Source organism: Fukomys damarensis, unplaced genomic scaffold (assembly GCF_012274545.1).
Source record: "Fukomys damarensis isolate Sample0158 unplaced genomic scaffold, DMR_v1.0_HiC HiC_scaffold_17, whole genome shotgun sequence".
NCBI lineage: Eukaryota > Metazoa > Chordata > Mammalia > Rodentia > Bathyergidae > Fukomys > Fukomys damarensis.
The window spans coordinates 54327286-54344500 of NW_022900929.1; the positions used below are offsets into that span (position 1 = coordinate 54327286).

The following is a 17215-nucleotide window of genomic DNA, read 5'->3' on the forward strand; positions in this document are numbered from 1 at the left end:
AGAAAAAACATAGAGCCTATGGTTCAAAGAGCAGGTATAGATCACTAGAAAAGATCAGAACCAATAAAAATCAAGGCAGACAGAATAAAAAACTGCAGAAATTTTATTATAGCTTTTTCCTTTGTACATAATTCAGAGATGAGAGCTACATTAAATTATAAAGCTTGTATAACTAAATTGGGAGCTAATGAAATATAAAGCAATGGAAAATTCATGGGTTTAAAAGTTATAAAGGCTTAAAATTGAATTTGTGTCTTAAGATATATTACTTATCTCTGCCAGTCTTTTTTTTTCTCTGTAAAATGGACTAACTCAGCTTATTCACTCATAGGTTAGGTTAAAGGATTAAAACATAAAATATATATATAGTTCCTGGAACACAATTAGCGTCTTTTATATTCTTCTCATTTTATTTTCTCTTACTTTAAAGATATATATTTTAAAAGCTCAAATACACATTTTACAATTATGTTGTATTAGCAAAGACATTAGGGATACATTACTTTCTAACACTGTATTTGAAATGAACACTACAAAAATTAATACTACAAAATGTGGAAAAATTAGTTGTCTCAAAATGTCACTTTTGCTAAGTTTTCTATTATGTTGATTCATGGCAATCCTTTAAATATTTATATGTGTGAAAAACAATTATAGGGCCATTATAAATTAGGTCAGACCTTTAGAGCAGAAATAGTAGCTCTACTGTTAATTTTGACACAGAAAAGTTATTTAAGACAATCACAATATGGAAAAGCAACCTTCAGTGTTAGACTTACACTAGATGTAAAAAAATCTTCATTTGAAAAAAGCAAGGATCAGACAATTACAATTCAAAGAGTCAGATAAGACTGATGGATTGTCACTGGCAAACAATTCTGTATATGATTTTTACTGTATTACTAAACTGTTGATCCGCAGTACTTACCAGCTGATGCAGAAAGTACATCTTTGCAAAGCTTTAACCAAAGGGAGAGTTTCTCCACTGCCATAGATGTAAGCATATAATTTAAAGTCTCTTTGATATCATGACATAACCTCTGATCTGTCTCTTTATCTAGTAAGATCAATAATGCTCCTTCAAGGCCCACTTCTCTGATGTTAGCATCTGACAACAAGAAAACCCATGATCTAAGTAATACAGAAAACAATACTGCCACAAGAGGCGCACACATTCAGTAGTTATTAAATGTTACATATAAATACATTGTAAAGAACTATCCTAAATATTGTATCTCAATCTACCGAGGTCAATTTAAGTTCAACTGAACTTTGGGATTATCTTTGATCATGTACAGCTAATTTTTTTCCCCAGTACTGGGGATCAAACTCAGGACCCTGAGCTTGTGAGGCAGGCAGCAGAACCCCAGAGCTAAATCCCTGGCCCCCTAAGTGAGTTTTTGATAGGACAACCATCCTAATGTCTTATTTGCATGAGGGAGAAACCAAAGAGGAATTGCGGATACAAAAGAACCCTTTTCCTTTATCCTTTCCTTGTGGCAGTTGTGAGTCTTTTCACTGGCCTGGTGTTCTACCTTCAACAAATGTACATCCTTGACTTCTTTTCTTTCTTAGTTTTTTGAGACAGGGTCTTGCTATGTAGTTTTGCTGACCTTGAATTTAACATGTAGTTCAAGTCCAGTCTGGCCTCAAACTCCTAGCAATCCTCCTACCTCAGCCTCCTACATGGTGGGATTTATGTGTGCACCACTATACCTGGAATTTCCCCCACACACCAAGCTAGCTTTCCTGTGTGTTTTGTCCAATTTGTTCAGGACACAAAGAACCTGGAAAGAATTCCTTCCACACTCATCATTTATAACATTATTATTGAATAAGTCTTTATTGAGAATCATTAATATGCCTTTTTAAATAAATACTATCCAATTAATGTTTAATATGGTACATTTAAATTTTATCCACTGTTTCTTGGTATTATTTAGTGTCTTCTCAAGTTAACTTCAAGTCACTAAACATAATAACTTTCTCCATTCTGGTATGAAGCTTCTAAACTTTTTAACATGAGGGTATAGGCCAAACAGAAAACAACCATTTTAAGGAGAACAGTATTTAATTACTACAATGAAATTACTGTGTATTATTAAATTAACATAAAGCACTATACAGTATTCTCACTGCAAAGCAATAAAGCATCTTAAAGGAGAAATACAAGACTTGATTAGTATCATTTTAATTCTGAAAATGCAAACAAACTCAACCAAATGAGTATCATATTAAAGATTTAAATCATCTAGCATTCATGGATTCTACAGATTATGTTAGATTAAGAGTAGATTGATTATTTATTTAGGAACTGGGGATGGAGTTCAGGCCCTTGCACTCACAAGACAGGCAGAGGCACCTCTGAGCTAAATCCCCAGCCCAAGAGTGGATCTTTTAGAAATCATAAGGAAGTGAAAGGATCATATTAGCAGTCTATAAGGATGTAATAATTAGTGTACTGTGTGAATAATGACTAGACTGAAATTTGGGCAGGGCAAGAGCCAAAAAGGATATTTTTGGGATAACTTGGGAAATCCGAGGATTGTAAATTCTATGGTGCTACTAAATCAGCTGTTTTTCTTAGATGTGTGCCTACAGAGAAGGTTCTTCTTGGGAAAGGTAAACTGAGGCATATAGGGGTGAACTGTCAGGTCTGTAGCCTGCTTTGAAATGACTCAACCAAAGTTTGTGTCTGTGTGTCATAATACACGTTGGGATAATCCCAGGACTGCAGAGGCTGAGGCAGGAGGATCACAAGTTGGGCAACTCAGTGAGACCCTGTTCAAAATAAAAAATGAGTTACTATATAGTTTTACTCAATAGCCAATTCACTATGTATTTCTAGGAATATGTGACAGCATGTTTACACAAAGTCTAAAGCCAACAGACACAGATAATTTCAGTGGTGAATATACACTGGAGGTCCTTTTAAGAGAAAATATCTGACAATGTTAGAAGATTAAAAACTTTAAGGCCAGCAATCACAGAATAATTTGAAAATGAGTTCTGTAACCAGTGTGATGATTATTATATCAGTCCAATCATGCTGATTAACCCAAGCCAGCACATGTTTTAACATAATAATGAAACTTATTTGAAGAGCATAAACTATTGACAGTAAAGCACATTATGGATCTGAAAGCTTTAAGATGTTGGAAAGAATTGTGAAGCCTGTGACTTTCTAAAAGTATTAAAGTGACCAGGTGTGAGGGTACATGCCTATAATCCCAGCACTTGGGAGGCTGAAGCAGGAAGATCACCAGGAGTTGAGGCCAGCCTAAATCACACAGCAAAACTCTATCTGAAAAAACCACACACACACACACACACACACACACACACACACACACACACACACACAGTACTTTGGAAATGACACACATATAAATTTAAGATATTATTGTTAGTATTTCTGTAGTCTAATAGTTTCTTTGAATTTATATGCAAGTTTGTATTATTCATATCATAGTTAAAAAATGAAAGATATATACTTAAACTTTACAGGTTAAGAATCTTTTTCTTGGTACTGGGGATTGAACTCGGGTCCTTGTGCTTGCGAGGCAGGCAGCGGAACCACTGAGCTAAATCCCTGGCAAGAAATCTTTTAAATCAGGTCTAAAATGTTGAAAGGGGGAATAAAAATCAATTAAACTATTGTAAGATTCACCTATAATAAAGTTTAGTAAAATGAGAATTCAAGGGAAGAGAATCATATGTAATAAATTACCTCAGGGCTAAATACAATTTTAATTGATTAGTGTGAATAAATCTTGTAAACTAATACTGGCTTTCAACTTTAGTACTAACATAGTGATGGTAGGAATATAATTGCACACACAGATTGCTGGGCTGGACTCCCAGATTTCTGGCTCAGCAGGTCTGAGATGGAGCCCAATAATCTGCATTTCTAAAAGTTCCCTGGTGAGGATGTTACTGGTTTGGAGACCTCAGTTTGAGAACCACTGCCAATAAATCAGTAAAATTACTTAATGAAATATTTGCTGGAAATTTCTTGAAGTAGTTTTAAATATATATTAAGTTTAAATTTTGTTTTAAAAAACTATATATGGGTATATACAAAATTTAAGATTAAACAGTCACTGGAACGAAACTAATGTTGATTAAGAAAGAATTACCTGGAGTAAAATCTTCTCTGCCATCCTTAGCAAGCATAACAGCATGTTCTGAAACTTCAGCTGCTTCTCTCTGTACAAGCTGTCGTAAACAAGCCAGAACTGCTCTTCTTAGTAACAAATAGGGACTACAAAGATTCACCTGAAAAATACCATGTGAGAATGACAGAGCTAAAACTCTTAGTGGCATTTACCAAGTCCAACAGGTATTCATAAAAACTTTCTTCTGATTTTGTCCAGCCCCATTCATTAAATACATAGAAATTTCTTAAAAGTATTCTAGTATATGATTATATAACTTGAAACTAGTTTAAGGAAAAATACAGATGCTAAGTTATGTGCTATTCATAATCCAAGCAAAAGCCTCCCGACAATGTTAGAAGACAGAAAATTTTAGTAAAAGTTTTGACAAAAGAAACACAATAAAAAGGATTTATATATTTGTGCTCATGCAATTTTGTTTTACAATTCTTTACAGAGCAAACAAATTTAACAATATAGCATATTGGTCAAATCAGATGCCCAGGAGTCAAAATCTCTGAGTTTGAATCCTAGATCCACCAATTAATAGCTCTGCACCTGGAGCAAATTATCTAACCTCTCTGTGCCTTAGTTTCCTTATCTGTAACACTGTCCCACCTCAGAGGGCTGTTGTAAAGTTAAAACAATAGGCAAAGGGCTCATCATAAAACTTGGCAAATCATAATGCTCAATCAATGTTGTTATTAAAGTATTTATGATAATTTTATTCAGAAAACATACAAAGTAAATGTATTTTCAAATAAAGGAAGAATTTTGTTCAGAAAATATATCCACCAAAAAATGTTCTTTAGAAACATTACAAAACAGGAAATTCCATATATAAACACACACATAGACACACAGGGTTACAATGTAAATTTCAGTAAATTTTAGCTACCTATGGCAAATGATAAGCTTGGTGATATACTTCAAATGATCAATTTTAAGCCTGAGGTTTCTGGATATAAACTCCTACTCAGTGATTTCTTAAGTGAAACAAGGAAGGTCTAGAAATTAAAAATATATTTTGTCCTAACTAGCAGAGTAAAGATCAGTTTGATGTACTCTATAACAATAAATATGTACTTTTGGAGTGTGCTGGGGAATCAAACTTAGGGCCTTGCATATGCTAAGCATGTGCTCTACAACCAAGTGACACCACTTGCCCAATGTGCATCTTCTAATTTTATTGAGACAGGGTCTTGCTACCTAGGTTAGACTGGTCTTGAACTCATTATGTAGCATACAGTGGCCCTGAATTCCCAGTGATCCTTTCTTCAGCCTCCCAAATGCTGGGAAAAAAAGCTGTGTACCACCACGTCCAGATAGTGTGTATCTTGAGTGATTTTTTTCAAAGCAAAATTTGAGAAATAATGGCATAGTTTTGCTAGTGTTAGATGGTGATTTGGGATATGTGGGAAAAATAGGTAAATTTGCTGTCAGAAGTAGTTGCTAACTTATGTGGAAAAAAAAAGGCTACTTGATAGCAGCTAGTTTTCAATGTTTAAGAAACACATGTAAATACAGCTGAATCCTAAATTTTATCAGAAGACAAAAAAACCGGAAAAAGTTAGTAAATGAATCATTACTGAAACATATGGGTGAGGACTGCTTTGTTAAGTATGTTCTATTATTCCTCAAGCCATATAATTAACTCAAAAGTGGATAGAGAGAAATACCATTCACAGTAGTCTCATGCAAATGTAATTCCAGTCATGTTTAGGAACTTCTGTTGTTAGAAACTAGCACAAAGGATAACAGAGAAGTTAAAATATAAAAAGATTAAGTTCACTCATGCTTGTTTACTGCTGTATTTAACAATGACAAAGCATTCTACAAGACAATTTTTTTAAAAAGTTACTGAATCTACTAGCTATTTTAACTGGAGCTTTACAAGCACATAATACAAGGCAGGTGCAGCATTTATTTAGGCTGATGAAACAATCTTTTAAAAAAGCATGCTTAGGTCTACTCTGGTAGAAAAAAAGGTTGGAGGCTGTCATACAAAGCAGAACAGGAGGCTTAATATTTACAAGTCATTCTGCAGCATTTAAATTGGGAAGAGGAACAAAGTAAATTAAGGCAAACAAAGCAGGCAAAATGCAGAAATTAAATCAAACTGTTAAACTACAAGTCCTTTTTGAAATGAATATACTAAATCAAAATGATGCAAAATGCAGTGCAAGAAGTGAGTGCTCCAGCGGGAGGTTAGGCAGGATATGTTTATATTGGTAATTAATAAACACCATGTAACATGCTATACATTCTGAATTTACATCGATAGTTAGCTTAAACATACAAATACAAAGGAAAGTAAGAATATCTATAATTAAAAAAAAACACACACAAAGAAACAGCACTGCAAACCTCAAAAGAAGTTAGGAATCAAGGGTCAGGGACCTACCAACACAGAATTATCCAACAAGATCTCCTGCACAAAAACAAATGACAGACCAGTCATGACAAAACCAAAAGATAAGTACTAGGATGACTTTGACAACAATCAGCTAAGCATTAAAATATAAATGTTGATAAAGTTATCATTCAAATTGGCTTAGCTCCAGTTTAAGAATGTGGCATAAATACTTTTTTCCCAATGTAAGAGTTGAGCTAAGATCTTAAAAACAGTCAGCTCAAGAATTCCAAGATGTAAAGATATAAAATACACAATTATAAGATATACATTTGAGTAACCAGGTCTTCCTTTGGAATTTCTGATTAAGCCTCAGGATCAGAACCAGATCAAGCAGACATGTTTATGAGAGGAACAATCTGGACTGTACTCCCAAGAACAGTTGTCTGGCAAGAGATAAAATTAGTTTATCTCATCACAAGTTAATTATAGATCTTTTATTTTATTTTATTTTTTGTGGTACTGGGGATCAAACTCAGGCCCTTGCGCTTGCCAGGCAAGTACTTTGCCACTTAGCTACATCCCTGGCCCTAGATTTTTTTTGTTTAGTCTTGGAAGCCAAGTTTTAAAAGAGAGTAATCAGAATTGCTAGTATAGCTAAGGCCAAGTTCAGAATGCAAGATAATAGCATGCAGTTACAAGGAAATCTTTATAGTATGATTCTTGCCTAATGCTGAAATGCAATTTCCTTACTTCAGAGAATACTTAAGTTTAGAATTACTAATTAAAATATTAAGACATACAGTGGGGTGATTTCTTCCTCCCCCCCCCCAACAGGACTTTGCTACATAGCTCAGGCTGGCTTTGAATTCACTACATAGTCCAGGCTGGGCTTGAACTTGTGATATTCCTGTCTCAGCCTCCAAGTCCTTAGACTATAGACGTTTACTACCAGGCCTGAGTGATTATTTTGAACATGATTTCTACTTAAAAAAAAACTTATACCTAATATTATGAGTTAAGTAAGATTCATAATGATTACTAATTTCTTCAACTGCTCAATATAGCTAAAAGAAAAATATTAATAATGTCTCTATCATTTTATATGTACTTTTTTGTCTGAGAAAGGAAAAAAGTTAATGAGTTTGATGAGATCTTATTCATCATGAATTACTGTTAATCTTATTTTTCTTTTCTCAGTAAATTTTAATAAATGAATTCAGTATTTATTAGAAATTTTAAAGGCCATTAATGAAAATTTTAAAGGCCATTCATGAAGAAAAATAGCAGTATCAATTTTAGATGGAGACTAAAAGATCAAATTACAAAGGAGTGGAAATTTTTTCAACAATTGGTTTTGGCAATGATTCTTTAAATATAAAAAGTAATATTACTAGGTTAAAGTGCATAAGTGAAAAGGTAAAACTCTTTCCCTCTAAGTGCTATTTCCCCTAATACATAATTGACCTAATCTAAAAAATAAACAGAATTCTCTGCTAGAAGTCAGTCACATTTTCTTTTTCAAGTTTTATATGACTATCAGTATCAACAATTAACACCATGTATGCTTAAAAAATATGTCAACACAATAAAAACGATTACCACTACTGAGTGCTAATTAAATGTTTGGGATATGCAACACCTTATATAATCCTCATGTTCAACAAATGAAGGAGGTGAAGCTGGAAGGTTACAGTGCTTCCCTACAGGCACACAGCTAGGGGCTGACAGAGGAGAGATATGATCTAGTCATAAAATCTATAAAAGCAGTATAAAATAATGAAGTGATGACTGAATGAGAAGTAAAAAAACAAAGAGATTAAGAATTAGTTACCACTAATTACCTAGATATGGTCCCTTGAGCAAGTCATTTGCTTTGTGGTCCTTAGATATTCTTTTTATTGAGACTTTTTAGTGATGCAAACATCATTTTACAAAAACAGGGATAATCTATGTGACAGATTTTCAAATTGTGAGGTTCTTTCAGTCTCTAAAATTCTGCATTAATTTTGCTCAATCTTGAAAATGAAAGGACTGTCTAATGCTTCACAACTGCCGTGTAATTAATCAGAGTTTGCTGTGAATGCTGCACAGGCAGAAAAATGGAAAAGCAATGGTGTCAGGTTATAATCCTAAATGCAGCTAAATGCTTGCAGCAAGTACAGACAGAAACTGTTTATGCTCAAGGAAAATTTAAAAACTAATGATGCTTACAAATCATTTCACTAGAATTTTTGAATTGGATGCCTTTATCTTTCTACATTTGTTGGATACATTATTAGAATACAGACACCGATGCATATATTGCTAAAATATTAAAGAAAAGTATTTCTCTGAGATGGAGAGAACTTTGTACATAATAATTTAGAAAAGAAGAAGAAAAACAGATAGGAGATCACCATAAATATCTGCATGTCCTACAGCATTTAAACACTGCCTGGGTCAATGTAAACACCCAGTATATGTTTACTGCTTAATAAATATTTCAAAAAACTATTGGAGGGGGAATTTATATGATTTAAGTGGTGACTATATGAAAGCTGCTTCTCCACTTCCAAAAAAGAACAAAAGAAAATAGGTATATAACATATAATTTTATACAAAGACTAAAAAAGCAATTAAACGAGTAAATCTAAATTTCAAATAAAAGAAACTGAGAACTCATTTATAATTTTATACTCACACAGAGGCAGCTAACCAGGCTAGACAAGTTGACATGTCGTGGAGCAAACATATGAAGTTGCTGAAGGCAAGAGATAGCCTGTGCTTGAACAAGGCAGTATGGATTATCTTGCATAATGGCACAACCCAACAGACAGGAAGTCCTCAAGGTAGAAACTGAAGTACTGTTAACTAAAGTAAAAGCCAAAAATTTCTAATAATTGATCTATAATATCATTACTCTTTGAACATATATTATCAAGTTGAAAGTTTATTTGCAGCTTTAAATTTAAGGATCCATGTGAAACAAACTTTCTGCTACAGAAATGGGAACAGGGGCTAGAAGTGTATCTCAGTGGCAGAGCATGTGCAAGGTCATGGGTTCAATTCCCCCTACTCCCAAACAGCAAAAGATAATCTAGGTCACAAATATTTAATTTCCTTATTCTTTTTTTTTTTTTTTTTTGTACCAGGGATTGAACACAAGCCCTTGCACTTGCAAGGCAGGCACGGTGCCACTGAGGTAAATCCCTGGCCCTAGACTTCCTTATTTTTAATTGAGAAGTTTATTACAGCAAAAATCATTAAGCAAAGAACAACCTATAAGATTATAGATTTTAATAAATTTTCATGAAAAGTGGAATTAGAAATTGCCAATAAATTTAGCCTTGCTTATATCAGCTGAGTTACTTTCATGTATTATAATCATGCACTATGTAATTTGAACAGATCAGAGTATGAGTTTTTAGACATTTATTTCTTAAAAGGGGATCAGAGCTTTTTAAGCTGCTCTACTTCAAGTCTGTAATTCTTTAGAGTTTCTTCTTTTTTTTTGTTGGTGGTGGTAGTACTGGGGATTGAACCTAGAGCCTTGTGTAGGCTAGGCAAGTATTCTACTACTGAGTTGCCATCTGCAGTACTTTTAAAAATTTTTTTATTTTGAACAGCATCTTGCTAAGTTGCCCAGGCTAGCTGGCCTGGAACTTGGGCTCATTTTGCCTTAGCTTTCCAAATAGATGGGATTACAAACAGGGAAGCATCTTTAGGACATATCTTACCTTTCTAAATACGGTGAAAGAAATAAAGCTGAATGATATTTACGCATCCATTTAACAAAACATCCTGAGCATCAATCATGTGCCAAGCAGACTAAGAACCAAATTCATTATTTTGTGTACATTTTTTTTTTGGGGGGGGTATTGGGGATCAAACTCGGATCCCTGCACTTGTGAGGCAGGTGGTGACACCACTGAGATAAATCCCCGGCCCATGTGTACATTTTTTATGTAAAACATCACAAAAGCAGCCTTCACAAAAGCAGCCTACACATACCTTGTAGTTCTGGACCTAATGTGGTAATAAGGGCATTCAAACAGCGCCCAAGACTTTGGTGAACTTCAGCATGAGTAGGAGGCACATTTAATAGCAACATTATAATTAGAGAAAGGGTAGATTCCATGTGTACATGAAAGAGTGGGCCAGCAGAATCAATTAGCAGCGACAGAGAATGTAGGGCCCAGGTCTGTGAAGACAAAGAAAAACAAACCTGTTACATTAGCATTTAGAAACATAAAAGACATTCACTTGTTCTTTGTTGAAGAAAGTGATAAAGTAACGGCAAGTAAAGTATGTATATTCTTCTACTAACCTGAAAAGAGAAATAGAGACTCTTAAGAGTTTGAGAAAATTCTTTTCTTTAAATATCTATTATAAACCAACTCAAGAGACAATCATCAAATTTAGAATGATATAAGTAAGCCTTATAACAGCATTATAATTCTAAGACAATGTTTGGCACTTCAGATAACAGTCTGAATCAAATATGCTTTAATGAAAACTGCTTATTGTTTAATCAACAGAAAAAGTATAAATTCAAATTTTCAAAAAGATTCAACAAAATCTACAACTACATGTGATATGGACCAATCCTCTGAACATAAGGTTGAATGAAGAAAGCCAGACCTAAATAAGAACATACTGAATAATTTCATTTTGTAAAGTATAAAAGAAGGCAAAAATAATTTATGCTATTGTAAATGAAGATGGTCATTCTTCTTGATGGGTCATATAGTTAACAAGAAAATAGCATGAGAAGAATGACTGTGGTACTGATAATACACTGTTTTGGGAACTAGGCGCTCATTACACAGTGTACCCAGTTAATACACTGTATTCATATGTATTACACTTATGACAGGTGCACTATCATTTGCATATATTAGTATGCACTCTGGTTTACATGAACCAAAAATTCATTGAAACTGAATTTTAGGTAGATTCAATAAGGTACTAGACAATATGGAGGACACAATTAATAATGTGGTAATTCAGAGAAGGAAAACTAATTGTTGATTAGAAATATTGAAGTCTGATGAGATGAAGGTTAAATTCAATGCTTAAAATACTAAAAATTTTGGATTATCAGGTAAGAAAGGGAAAGGAGTAAAAGTAAACAACTTAAGTGCAATTATGAGAATGACATGGGTAGAAGGAAAAGTGGAAAGATCATCTGTAGACGCCAGCACTTGGGGGACTAACAGGTGGTTTCTGGGACTGGAATGAGAAGTTGACTAAAGAAGCAAAAAGCAGTTTACCCAGATTTTCAGTAGGGGAGTTGCAAAATGAAAGTTTTTTTAAACAACAACTCAGAGCTCATCTCTAGAAAAGGGTGGAAAGAAAAGAATCTAGAAATAACATTACCTGTTAGGAGGCTATTACAGTTATCAGATAACATGTGAAACTAAAGAAGAGGTAAGATAAGGAAATAAAAGAACAGGAGGAATGAAACGCATTCCAATTTATTATGATATCAAGAGAATAACAGTTTTAAAGACCATGGATAATATTGCAGTATTTTATTTTATACATTTTTTGTTTTTTGCTTTTTGAGACAGGGTCTCACTATGGAGTTGAAACTGACCTGGAACTCACTATGTGGCCAGGCTGGTCTCGAACTCACAGCAATCATTCTGCCTCAGCCTCCAGAGTGCTGCGATTACAGGCATGTGCCACCACGCCCGGCTTGTTTGTTTTTTTGTACCAGGGATTGAACTCAGGTCCTTGCGCTTTTGAGGCAGATGGCAGAACCACTGAGCTAAATCCCCAGCCCAATTTTAGGTTTTTCGAGAAAGGGTCTCACTGTGTAGTTCAGTCTGGCCTTAAACTTCTGGGTATCCTTCTGCCTCAGCCTCCACAGTGATAAGATTATAAGCGACCACCATCATACCCAGCTCCTGTGATATTTTATTGAAATGGATAATATATATACAATAATATGGTATGGTGGCAAAGAATGTGGGTTTATCATGACCAGATTCTATGATTAGCTTTTCAGTTATGACTTAAGTTACTTATTATATTCTATAAGCCTGTTTTGTTTCCATCTAAGGAACTATATATGTAAAATAATCTTGATAATTATGTTAAATATTTAGAGGAATATCATGTAATGATTGTTATCTCTTCAACTCTCCAAAATAACAGGAGCTATTATTATGATGGAAAGGTGATTCATTTTCAGAAAAAGATACTGAACTTGACCTTAGACACTAAGTATGAGAAGATAGATTTGAATTTTAAAATTCACCGAAGTTAACAACTGTTTTGATATTTACTTTGGGGGAAATATTATTCAAAAGTAAAAACAATCTGCATAATCTATAAAAAGCATGAGCCTCAAGGAAGATATCACATAAGGCACTCACCTGCACATCTGGAGAAGTGCTGTCCTGAGATAAAGTAAAAAGGATCCCAATGCAAGAGTTTAAGTGTTGAGAATTTACTCCTCCTAAATATCTATGTAGGGATCCTAATGCCAATGAGTGCCCTGTTCTGGTAACCACGTCTCTTGCTGATTTCAATCTGGTAATTACAAAACAAAAATAAATGACAAGCACTGAAAACAAAACAAAGCAAAAACTAATGCATCTACATTGTCACTTAGGCAAAGCCTTTTTTTTTATACTGGGGATCAAACTCAGGACCTTGTGCTTGTGGCAGGCAAGGCACCACTGAGTTAAATCCCCGGCCCTCAAAATTTTATTTTTAGACAGTCTCTCTAAATTGTATACATTGGCCATAAACTTGTAGCTGTCCTAAATTGTATAAACTGGCCTTGAACTTGCAATCTTTCTACCTTAGCCTCCTAAATAACTGGGATTACAAGCATACACCACCAACTTTGGCAATTTTCCCCCCTTAACCTTAGAATGAAGTTCTAACTAGTTCTAACAAACCAGCAAACTATATCTAGTTTTGACATGAAGATCATGAGAATTAAAATAAGAAATTCACTTACTTGTCAAAGCTAACTTGAGCTAATCCAGCAGTAAAAGCTCCATCATCAACCACTTGGGCTAGTCTAGCCCATGCCTCTGCAGCTGCACATCTCAAAAGGGGGTTATGACTTTCTAGGGCTCCCATCACTAATGTTAGGGCAAGTCTTCTCATTTCTTCTGAACCTAAACTTCCCTTGGAGCCAGCCATGTACTGAAGTACATAAAGAACAATCCAAACTTACTTGTGTAACAAATTCTCTTAGCTTAGAATGTATATTCTGGTTAACCGAGTATGTGCATATTTTTAAAAATTCAGAATACAAAATGTACATTAAGCATATAAACAGAATTTGATCCCCCCCCAACAAAGCACTTTAGAATTTTATCTTCAGGCAAATGATACAGCAATCAATTACGGTAGCATAAAAGCGTTCAGAAGAACATTAATAGTCTATAAAATGAAGGATCAATGAAGCTTACTGTATTTTACTTAGAAACAGTTAAGTCATAAATGTAACAGCAAATTGGATATGGTTCATCAATTCTTGGTCTACTTTCATGTGGAGAAAAGTAAAACGAGAATCACAAATCCTGAAACATTTTCATCAAGAGGTAAAAATGCAGAAAAACTCTTTAAAAACATCAACCCCCAAACCTATGTTAGCCATGTTTAAGAAAACAAACAGAATTTTAATTTTTTTATAAAAGAGAATTACCTTTAAAAAATTAGAAATAGAAGAAACTACATGTAACTGAACTATTTGCTGACGAGCTCCTTTTGTGTGCTTTATACTGTTTGTAAGCTGGTCCAATATAAAAAGCCTAAAATGAGAAAGAATAAGATTTGAATGCAAGTGACAAGATTTAAAAGATAAAATAAGTCAAAGGGCAGTTAAGAATCTACTGCTAATTTGCTTTGTGGCATTATTTTGTTGAACTACTAAAATGAGACAAATTATGGTTGAACTCAATACTTTATGAAAAGAAAACATATATAACAAACATAAATATTTTAATTACTGGCCATTCTGATAATAGGGAAAAAAGTATTATTTTGTGAAAATTAATTACAAATGCATCACTTAAAGATTTTACCTGGGCAAAATAAGGTATTTCAGTAACCATTTGCTAAACAAAAAATATGCAGAAATTACCTGCATTGTGTAACTAACTTCCAATAGCTTTTTTTCCTCTGAAACCTGGACACAAGGGACTCTTAAAAGCAGAATGGTCCTCAACTCTACCTATCTGTCTGTCTGTCTATCTATCCATCCATCCATCGATCCATTCACCCACTCACCTAAGAGCAGGAAAGGTTTCTTGAGAGATAGCTCCCAAAAGACAAGAGGGGTCCTGAGTGGGTTGCTACCGAGGACCTTTGTCAGGTATAATTTACACAGCAAAGTCACAATGTGGGTACAACATTGATCAAACTATAATCAAGCCACTTAGCAAATATTAATCCAACAGGGAAGTGGGGCACGTAGCATGGGTATTATGGCTAATGTCATTAACCTTGGATTATCTATGATTTCTAAAACAGGAACATTTTGGTGCTTAACATTATTTAAACCTTATATGCTAAATTCTTTAAAATACTGCAGAGACCAAGTGTATTGGTGTATACCTATAATCCTAGCATTGTGAGAGGCCGAGAGGCTTCCCTGGACAACTTAGCTATTGAGCCAGATCTCATCTTAAAAAAAAAAAAAATGCTGAGGATGTAGCTTTTTACAAATAATCTCTAGTATTGGAAAATAAACATATTACTGTAGAATTGTGTTTTTTGCTATTTATTTATTTTTGGGGGGTACCCCAGGGATTGAACTCAGGACCTTTCCTTGCGAGGCAGGTGTGGTGCCACTGAGCTAAATTCCTGGCCTTGTTTGTTTTGAGACAGTGCCTCACTAATGTAGTGCAGAGTGGCTTTAAATTTACTCCTGAACTCTTGACCCTCCAGCCACCTCGAGTTGTGATTACAGGTTTGTGTATGCCACAATGCCTGAGGCTCTACTATATAGACTCTAAGGGTAAGAATGTCCATTTCAAAAATTAGTGCTATGGTGGTGCATGCCTATAATCTTAGCACTTGGGAGGCTGAGGCAGAAGGATCACTGTGAGTTCAAGACCAACCTGTTGTACATAGTGAGTTCCAGGTCAGACTCAACTACATAGTGAGACCATGTCTCAAAAAGCAAGCAAGCAAACAAACAAGCAAACAAACAAACAAACAAAAACCAACTAAAAAATTAGTGCTATGATTGAGATAAGTATTCCCCAAAGATCCATATGGTAAACACTTAGTTTCCAGCTTGGAGAAAGTAAGGCCTTGTAAGAGGTCCCCTGGTAACTAGATATGTGCCGCTGAAGGAGATTAGGGGTCCTTGGTCTCTTCTTCTTCCCTTCTCTTTGACTTCCTGACCATGAGATGTTTGCTTTTATTCTGCCATGCACTCCTGTCATAATATGCCACCATAGGTCCAAAGCTATGTGCCAGTAATCATGGACTGAAACCTTTACAACTGTGAGCCAAGATATGCCTTTCCTCTTTATAAGCTGATTATCTCAGGTATTTGTTAGAGTCTGAATGTTGACCAACAACTGAGAAGCTAAAATCTCAAATTATACCCACAAATTTATTCAATGTAAATGTAACTACATGAAAATTTATGTGTAACACATGATGCTTACCAGTACCAAATTTAGCCTTCTTACAAGGTAGCATATATAAACATCGCTTTGTTTTTGTGTCCTAAGCAAACCTAGGAAGTGTTGGAACTCTATCATAGCTTTTTTTTTTTTTTTGTTCCAGGGATTGAACTCAGGTCCTTGCACTTGTGAGGCAGGCGTCTATCATATCTTTTTACTAGTATTTAAAACAGATGATTTTCCTTCTTAAAAAAAAAAAAGCCTCAATTCTCACCCTGCAAAAAACATTTATCCAGAATTATCAAAAGTTCATTATGAGGAACTCTCAAGTCTATTGCCCAATAAAGCATCTCTATGTAAGTTTTGTTGGCCAACTATTTGTTTTAATACCAGGATTTCTTAATTCCAAATTCACTGCTTTATTTTAAACATAACACCAACTTATGTCATCTATAGTTAAGGAGAAGCAGCACAACCCTTTAACCTCAACTGTACTTTAAAAACGTATTTGGGATCATACTATACATAATTTAAACCTTGATTTTCTCATTTAATATTGTCTCTAAAATTTAATACATCTCATTTTATTTATTTATTTATTTATTTATTGATTGATTGATTGATTGATTGATTGATTGAGACAGGGTCTCACTATGTAGTTGAGACTGACCTGGAACTCATTATGTGGCCCAGGCTGGTCTCAAACTCACAAGTGATCCTCCTGCCTCAGCCTCCCGAGCACTGGGATTACAGGGGTGCAATTTATTTTTAATACCTTTCGTGAACCTGTAATTCACTATACATACCTTCTATAATTTATTATAATAATAATTTAATATAATGTATACTATACATAATATAATTTATTACAATTTATTATCCCACTGGTGAGAGGAATTTTCCAATTATCACAGTATCACATATTATTTTGGTCTAGGGTGGAATGACTGGACTGAATGTTGAATTAGCTATTTGTACAGCTTTTATAAATCATTTTTCATGTCATTATAGTACAGAGGTTTAAATTTCTTATGATGAGATTAAAGATGCATAACCATGGGTCAGTTAGCTCAGTGGTGCTGCTGCCTGCCTTGCAAGCACAAGGTCCCAATTATGAT

The 17215-nt window shown here is 34.4% G+C and overlaps 1 protein-coding gene across 4 annotated transcripts in view; it reads right to left on the reverse strand.

The window, feature by feature from the left end:
* The window catches only part of Heatr5a (HEAT repeat containing 5A), a 152455-nt gene that overhangs the window by 30562 nt on the left and 104678 nt on the right, over positions 1-17215 (reverse strand). For 3 of the 4 annotated variants that reach the window (XM_033765122.1, XM_033765120.1, XM_033765121.1), the window contains exons 17-23: positions 14165-14270; positions 13469-13659; positions 12876-13032; positions 10504-10693; positions 9194-9363; positions 4140-4278; positions 929-1108 (exon numbers count right to left, since the gene is read on the reverse strand). In XM_033765122.1, coding sequence (XP_033621013.1) covers positions 929-1108; positions 4140-4278; positions 9194-9363; positions 10504-10693; positions 12876-13032; positions 13469-13659; positions 14165-14270 — 1133 coding nt within the window. Of the gene's footprint in view, positions 1-928; positions 1109-4139; positions 4279-6561; positions 6589-9193; positions 9364-10503; positions 10694-12875; positions 13033-13468; positions 13660-14164; positions 14271-17215 lie in introns of all 4 variants that reach the window. The other variant, XM_033765119.1, reaches the window with a different exon arrangement.